This window comes from Lycium ferocissimum, chromosome 9, assembly GCF_029784015.1.
Source record: "Lycium ferocissimum isolate CSIRO_LF1 chromosome 9, AGI_CSIRO_Lferr_CH_V1, whole genome shotgun sequence".
In the NCBI taxonomy this organism is placed as follows: Eukaryota; Viridiplantae; Streptophyta; class Magnoliopsida; order Solanales; family Solanaceae; genus Lycium; species Lycium ferocissimum.
The window spans coordinates 43,094,661-43,103,801 of record NC_081350.1 but is presented as its reverse complement, the minus strand read 5'-3'; the positions used below and the strand labels follow the sequence as shown (position 1 = coordinate 43,103,801).

Here is a 9,141-nt window from a genome sequence, read left to right as displayed (position 1 = left end):
ATAATTACAACAAAGTTTGCATTATTTTCCACTCAATGATTCTAATCAGCTAAAGAATTATTACTGGCTCAGGTAGTTTTTTAACTGGCAACAACTGAAGAAAGACTACACTCATTCTGTCCAAAAATGTTTTAACTTCTTGTTTCATAGGAAAGAGTCAAATAAAATACCGTGACCAATACAATAGTTTTTTTAATTTTTAATTTTTTTTTTATCATTTTGATATGCTTAGAATTACAACTTATAATAGTATTTATACAGTTTGTGAATATCTCAAGCTTAATTCAATATACGATTAATCTATTCCTATTTAACTTCAAAAATTTGATCCCTTAGTTATTGATTAATTTCGATTTTAATCCTTGGGCTAAATGATAAGTAAATTTTATCTTGAACTAATCAAATCATGTGTTTTAGTCGTTATACATAGGAAATATGCTACATTTAGATATTATTTCAGAATTATCTTACCCTCTAAATAAATATTCAAATTTAAATAACACACGAGTAATCAAATGGGTTAAGAGTTAAAAATTTGTTAATTTTGTAAAGACTCACAAGCAAAAGTATCAAAAGTGCACAAATTAATAAATTTGAAAGCTAAGTATGCTTAACTAGATATAACAAGGATCAACTCAGAATTTGTCAATATTTAGGGACTAAAAGTGCAAATAATTTAACAGTTAATAATTTTTTTATTTGTAAGGATTTACAGGCGCAATCAAAAGGATCAAAATTGCACATTTTGATTAACTGAATGTTAAATTTGCTTAATTAGATATCACGACAATGGTCAAAATTATAATTTGTAAATATTTCAGGGACTAAAAGTGCAAATTTCCTAGATAAGAAAAGATGTTTTTTAGGGAGTATGGAAAGGGAAGTGATTAATTACCTCAAAAAAAGAAAGGGCATTGCCAAATATGAAATCCACAGAGCCTTCAATATAACAATCTTTGTAATAATGTCTGCCCAAATGATCATAAAGTGTATCTTGTGCCCCCAAGAATTTACACCCCACAAAGGCTGCTGTATCTGCTGATATTCTAAATGCTACTGCTTGTTTTCCTACTGCTCCTGGTGGTGGCACTGGTGTTGTATTCTGCATTTTAATTACGAATTTAAGTTCTATGCATGGACGACGTAAAAAAACTACTCAAATAATCAAATCACTTAAAAGATAATTATATGTTTGCACTTTAAAATATTGATGGGTGCATATTGGATCCTCTAAAAGTAATTTTTTTTTCTAGAAGATCCGACAACATTTTTGAAAAATCCGACTAAAATGTATTGCAAATAATTTTATTTAATAGTACTAATTGATAACCTAAAATAATTGATAAGCAACTTGTCATAACATATTAAATTACACTTTGAATATAAAAAGGTCCATTATACTATCAGGGTATATAATTTTAAATACTTAATTATATCATCGTTCGTTTTGGCTTTCACGATTCTACCCAAAACCAAGAATTTGCACAATTCCAATAAACATTACATTGAACAAAATTAAAAATCTAATAATACAATGTTGCAGATTTAAAATACTCTCTCTATTCATCTGGCATTTTGTCCTTTTTATTTTGTTCGAGAATAATATATTTTTATATTTAAAAACAATTTACATTTAATTTTTATTCAATTTATTTTTAATTACATCATTTTATAGCCACAGAAATGTCATGGACCACAAGTTTAAACTTTTAAATTACAATTTAAATTAACCCATTTTAATATGGTATCTGGCAAAGGCCACTAGCCGATTAACTAACCAGTTTAACTTCTATATACGTGATATATTTAAAAATTTATTTACACAATTAGATTATTTAGAAGATAATTTCAAGTGTAACGCTATAATAAACATTAATCGATAATATGATAAAAAATAATAATTGACCTGTTCTCATCAGTTAAAATTCACTAATATATAACTTAAATCCGTAACTTAAATCCGCATATATAACTTAAATCCGTAACAAGTTTGATTCAATAAAATATATTAAAATTGCACATAATGATATAAATGCACACTTTTGTTATTCTGAGTGCACATGAGAAAAAGACAATATATTAATGCTTTGTTGGATTCCAGCTTTGTTTTTCTTAAAAGGCCACCAACAAAGGGAAAATGCAAAAGAAAGAAGTTTCTACCTTGAAAGTAATATTCTTGGCCTGGAAATAAGGTGAATTCACAGCAAAAGTAGCTGAACCAAAAGTGCCAAGGGGTTTTCCATTTGGACCAACAGTTTGTGCTGTATCTCCATATTGAATTATTGTTTTATCTGCTCCTGCTCCTTGTATGGTTATGAATGATTTGAATGGAGGTATATTTACTTTCTCCCTGCAAAAAAAAAAAAAAAAAAAAAAAAAAAAAAAAATTGGAGTAAAATACATTATGTTGAACAAATATAAACGGGCAGTCCGGTGCATTAAACTCCGGCAATGTGCGGGGTTCGAGGAAGGGTCTGATCACATTGAGTCTTATGTTCGAAGCCTTATTTTGCAATTCTGCAAGTGGCTGTTTTTGTAGCGTGAACTCCTAACCTTCTAATTACACAGAAGATAACTTTTATTGTTGCGCCAAGGACTATTTTGAAGAAACATACAGAACAAAAATTAAACTTTGGAATGAAAGACATTATCTTGAACAAAATATAAAGCTCAACTTAGTGCACTAAACACTCCTTATGCGGGGAGGTTCAAAAAAGAATTGGATCGCGTTGAGTCTTATGTAGCAGTTTTATTTTGTATCTCTGCAAAAGGTTGTTTTTCGCAATTTGAGCCTGTAATCTTCTGATCACACGACAATAATTTTTACCGTTATTCCGATGCTCCCTCTACTTTGAACAGATATATGGAACAAAAAATAAGAGACAATGCTCGAACCACTTGGCATTTGCATAGCGATTCTAATCCAAAGAAAAGAATAGAACTCTAACCACTCATATGTTTTTAACATTTTCCATTTGATCACAAGACTATAAACGACAAAAGCAAAGGACAGAAACAAAAAGAAAATTCCTTTCATCACACGATTCTCCATGAATTGACAATTGACCACATATGTTGAGTCCTGGCCAAAACATTATAATACATCATGTGAAACTAATAAGAAAAGACAGATGAGTATAGAGATAATGAGAGTCACACACATGATACTACACCAAAAGACAAACACTTTTGAGGAGAAAATATCAAAAGCTTTCTCTAGAGTGTATCTCCCCTTTGGAAATGAATGGGGGAAAATATCATTAGTACAAGGTCTTCATCAATTGAGCTACTCAAAGAGCTAGATTTTTTCAATTGGAAATCGCAAATTATAGATGTATCAGTGACATATTCAATTTCAAGAACTGAAAAAGGAAAAAAGGCCAGCTTATGCGCAAACTCGACTATTCAGTGAAAAGTTTGAAATGCGCGTAAAATGGCTCAAACAACGTACATATATCAATGATAATCACATAATGTACAATGACATTCACACAATGTACATGTATCAATGACAATCACTCATCCAAGATAGGGGAGAAATACTCAATTCCTAGAATTGGAAAAAATATAAGTAAGTTCGTGCGCACTTCGACTACTCGTGAAATAATCCATGTCACTATCAGAAAATCGCTAATTTTCGGGGAATATCCCGTCGAAATATGGCTTGTAGGTAAGGAACTTTCAAGAGAAAATGCATTGGAAATGTTACTGACGAACCAAATTCCGACAGATTCCGTCAGAAATTAACGATTTTCCGGTTGTATATCAGCACAAATTGGAATGAACACCACTGTTAAAAAAAAAATGCGACTTACGTGTAAACTCCTGCATGGACCTTGATAACAACTCTAATAAGATTGACAAATGGAAGAGAATCAATGGCTTTTTGAATTGAAGTAAAATCTCCATGAGCAGGATTTTTATCAACAGTGAGTGTGTAAGAAGGGAACAATTTATTTTTGGCTGTCTTGAAGAGGGAATGCTTTAAGCTTCCAACAAATTGTACCCACTGCATGAATTGGTGTTCAGAATGTTGAACTTGTGTCATGTTCACTGTTAATTGCTTCTTCCATGCACTTCTCTTTGGCCTAAGCCCTTTGGTGTGGCAATGAATTAGCTCACAATTGTTGATGAGAAGAAGAATGAGAATAGTGGTGAAGTGAAGAAATGGTCTAAAATTTGGCATTTTTATTAGGTAGTACTAGCTATAAAATGAGAATAAAAAGGAGAAAAAACAAAAAGTGTCAAGAACTTAATAGAGAGATGTAGAAATGCATTGCAAGTTGGCTATATATACATAATTAGATGTGTGTATCTGTGGGTTGGAGAGTTCAAGCGGTTTTTAGTAATGAGTCATCTCTCTCTCTTTTTAATAATAGTGGTGTTCTGATCAGCTGGTATATATATGATTACATGTACTGATATAACTCTATTCATCAGGACTCAGTAGATGAAAAGAAACCACCTACCATTTTATGTCTCTACTTTTGAACTATGGTTATCGGATAACTCTATATCCATCAAGACTTAAGCAGATGAAAAGAACCACATATCTCCATCGTTCTAATTTATGTGATCTTATTTCCTTTTTAGTTATTCCAAAAAGAATAATCTCTTTCTAAATATGAACACGGATTTAACATCAAATTCTCGTTTTACTCTTAATGACAATTTTTTAAAGCCACACAAATGTCATATTATTCACGATTCTCAAAAGTCTTATTGTCAAACCTTATGGCATATTTAAGATCATAATTTTTAATGCTAGTCTTTTCTTTCTTAAATTTTGAGCTCAATCAAATAATTGAAACTAAGTGTGAGTATCATTTTTTGTTTCTATTGAAATTTGAACCACGATCACCCATGATTTTCCTCCACTTTATTGTCTGCTAGGACACACCCTTGAAAACATAGCAGAGCCACTCTTGTTCACGACAGCCTTTTGCTGAAAAATACACTATGTAAATAGGTGGAAAAAGCATGTATTACATACTAAACAACAACAACAACAACAACCCAGTGAAATCCCACAATGCGGGGTCTGGGGAGGGTAGAGCATACGCAGACCTTACTCCTACCAAGGTAGGACGGCTACTCAAAAAGACCTCGCTCGATAGAAAGCATAAAAAGAGGTCAGATAAGGCCAAGAAATTCAAAGCGATATGAAAATGAAAATAGCGAAAGCGACTAAGCCATGATGAAGCAGTTTGCAAAGGGGCAGTAGCTATCACAGATAAAATAAGATAATCAAAGTACAGAAAATAACAGATAGTAGCAGAAATCAAAGCACAAGAACTTATATCACGATAGTGCGACTACTAATATGAAAGGATAAACGATACTATCTACTAGCCTTCTACACTAATATGAGTCCTCCATACCCTCCTATCTAAGGTCATGTCCTCGGTAAGCTGTAACTGCGCCATGTCCTGTCTAATCAACTCTCCCCAATACTTCTTCTACTACCCCAACCTCTTCCGAAACCATCCATGGCCAACTTCTCACACCTCCGCACCGGGGCATCCGTGTCTCTCCTCTTCACGTCCAAACCATCTCAGTCTCGCTTCCCGCATCTTGTCTTCCACCGAGGCCACTCCCACCTTTTCCCAGATAGCCTCATTCCTAATCCTGTCACTCACTCCTGATGTGCCCACACATCCATCTCATGTATTACATACTATATTAAACTTTTTTTTATATATGTTTACTTTTTATATGTAAATTCAGTGAAAATTCTGATACCGTCAATGCTCAAAGAGAATAATATTGAGTCATGTTTTAGGTAGAAAGTGGTACAAATTGGAGAATCATGACATAGGATTGAGATTGTCACGGGTGCTTCCACTGAAATGAATGCAAGAAAAGCTTGGGTGTGTGGGGCGGGGGGGTAGGGGTGTTCACAAGAAGGAATTTAGGCCACAAAGACAACTTCATAGGAATGCACTTTTTGGGTTATTTTATTAAAAACTATTATTCTACTAAAAAAATTTGCTTTTCTCACTTTTTTGTTGTTTGTTAGCTCCCGTGAGTGTTCTTTCTGTTGCTGTATGAAAAGTGAATATATTCGCATGAGAAAAATGATTCAGTAAAATGATTCAGTAACTAACACACAGTTTGGTTTGTGTACTTTTATTTAGGTATTTTTTAATTTTTATCTTAAAGTAGTTGCCTTTCATAATTAATTAAATAGCCACTATATAGTAAAATAACAGATTTAACAAGATTGCTTCATAGTCAGTCCAAACAGTATAAACCTTTTACAAGTTAGGCCTGCAAGTGTTAAAGCAGATTTGAATGACATAGGTTTCAGACTTTGGTAAAGATAATTATTAATGTTGTTAACTTATGTTCACTAACAGTTTAATAAATAAAATTAAATTATAAGTGCAACTTGAATTAATATACAATACTATATTTATAAAATAATACATAAAATTTAAGTAACAATACTATACAATACAATAGGTAACAGCCATCCAAACAGGCCGTCAAAAATTACTAATTTCACTTATTGTGGATAGTTGCTTGCACTTGAGTTCAAGCTCTGTGTATTAATAGTGTAAAGAATTTTTGCACGGTTGATAGGTCACTTAAGAGATTGTAACAAGTAACGCTTTTGCACGATTAATAGGTCACTTAAGAGATAGTAACAAGTAACGCTTTTGGAAACTTTGAAAGGATGGTAGATTACCAGTTATAACAATTTAAACTACACCTATTTCAGTGCAGATAACTTAAATTCCAATTATTCATATGTCTTGTTCATTTTCTGGTTGTGATCCAAACTTTGGCTTCATCTTGTGCTTTTAGTGCTTCAGCACTAACCAATTTTAGTTATCAAATGTCTGGTCTGTCCATTTTTCCTTTTAAAGCTAAAGTCTGAAATTATAAAATAGTTTAAACATAAAAATGTTGAGAAACTTATTTCAGAAAGATTGAAATTATACAATGGCATAAAGGGAACTAAGATAGAGAGTTTCTTGGTTTAAAAGGTTTTTAATATCACAAGGGGAAAAGTGCAAATTACCTCTGTACTATCTCAATTGCTCAATTTTAGCTTCTGTTACATATTTAGTCCATTCATACTTTTATCATCAATTTGTTTCATATTTGTCTTTGTTATTAACGGACTAGCGTAAAATGGTAAAGTCCATGTATACGGATCATATTATACTAAAAGTGGGAAGCTCTTATCTTCAAAATTAGATTACAATTTTATCCCTGTTGTAAAATCAAAACATAATAATACATCTAATTCATTAAATATTAAATAGTAATAATATTTCAATTACATGAAAGTTGAATACACGTTCAGGAGCAGTAATGATTTTTCTACTACATTGAATCAAATCCTAATTAAATTAGTATTCATCTTCTGTAACTGAATTCCACGTTTTGGTGTGATTACTCCTTTGACTTCAACTAGCTATTAAAGTCATTGTTTCACAATCTTTTTCGTATAATAATAATAATAATAATAATAATGGGAAGCACAAAGTGAAAAGTTGATTTACAAAAATATCCTTTACAAGTTGAATGACCACTTTGTCCGTCCGAAAATTTTGAAAAATAATTCTATTAAATGGATAAGTCTCCAATTGCACTAATTGAATACAAGGTAAGAATTCTTACATCTTCCACTATTTATTGAGATTTAAAACTTATCCATTTAGTTTCAACCATTAATACTATCCATTCACTTCTTTTCATATTCTTTGTGTTGATAAGTTATTAAGTACTTTTTTCAAGTTGATAGAAGTTACTATTAAGTATATCTTGTAGCCAAAGTTCACATGAAAATGTAGAGAAACTAATTCAAAAGTTATTTAGTACTTTTTTTTTCCTCTCAATGGGGTAAAATCTCTAATTATTAGGTTCTTCCCCCCTTCCTTCCAGTCTAAGTCCCTATTTAAAGTCATTAATTTGTCAAGAAATTACTCCAATCTTTCAACCGTTTCTTTACTTATAATAAGAAGCTTAAGAGTCATTATCATAATTATTCAAAACCTTTTTTTTTTTAATAATGCAGGATAAGAATGCTAGGAGTCTCTGCACACACATTAGTTAGCATAAATATCTCTCATGTTTCTTTTTAATTTTCACTGATCATCTTTTGCATTTTAGTTTACGTTGTTCTTATTGAAGATTTTTGTTTATGCTTATGGACTATAATGTTTTTACAGTATATTCTTCACAACCTCTGCTACTGTTAACTCACTTCTTCTTCTCTATCATCTTTACCTTCAGGTACTTAATGAAGCGTAACAATTGATAGAGTCGAAGCAAGATTCATATGACTTTTGATAGCACTGGATTGATTTTGATGGGGTGGAATATATATGTATCAGTTGGGTTTTCATTTTTCATGCATAATAATTAATAATATTTTACGCATATTTCTATCCTTTAGAAGAGTTCACTTGAGGCACCTTCGTCGTCCGATTTAATATTAGCGCCTAAAAAATTTTTACCACATATTTTTTAAATTTTGACATATATATACATCTTAAGATAAATATTTACGAAACGCGACGATAGTTTTATATTTACAAAACATAACATTACAAATCCTATACAAAACATGCTTTATATTTTTAAAAAAAAAATTAAATTATTTTTTATTTTTAAAAATCATTTTTTTAAAAAATATTTTTTTATTATTTTAAAAAAAATATTTTTTTTTAAATTTATTTTTATTTTTAAAAAAATTAATATTTTTTTTTTTGCTCAAAAACTTATGTATGAAAGTTGTATGAAATGCGTATATCTCGCTCAAGACTTAAAAAAGTTTGCTCAAAATTTAGTGTATGAAAAAATGTATGAAATGTGTATATCTCGTTCAAGGCTTAAAAATCCGCTCAAAATTGTGCGTATGAAAACAATATGAAATTTGTATCTTGCTCATGTCTTAAAATTTCGCTCACATTTTCATGTATAAAGTTCATGTTAGATTTAGAAATTAATACAACTACAACAACATTGTATATAACTTTGATACAACATTCAAGACTTAAAATAATCGCTCAAATTTTTGTGTATAGAATGTGTATATCTTGCTCGAGGCTTAAAAGTTCGCTAAATTTTATGTATGTTAACGTATGAAATGTGTATATCTTGATCAAGGCTTAAACATTATGCTTA

At 30.9% G+C, this 9,141-nt stretch overlaps 1 protein-coding gene across 2 annotated transcripts in view; it reads right to left on the bottom strand.

Moving 5' to 3' along the window:
* The window catches only part of LOC132030956 (probable pectinesterase 53), a 9,317-nt gene extending 4,917 nt beyond the window's left edge, over positions 1-4,400 (bottom strand). The window contains exons 1-3 of one of the 2 annotated variants that reach the window (XR_009408140.1): positions 3,816-4,400; positions 2,161-2,350; positions 896-1,102 (exon numbers count right to left, since the gene is read on the bottom strand). Coding sequence is in view for 1 of the 2 variants with exons in the window: in XM_059420763.1 (XP_059276746.1) it covers positions 896-1,102; positions 2,161-2,350; positions 3,816-4,186 (768 nt within the window). In the remaining variant the exon portion in view is untranslated. The remainder of the gene's footprint in view (positions 1-895; positions 1,103-2,160; positions 2,351-3,815) is intronic. The other variant, XM_059420763.1, reaches the window with a different exon arrangement.
* Positions 4,401-9,141: the final 4,741 nt, after the last annotated feature.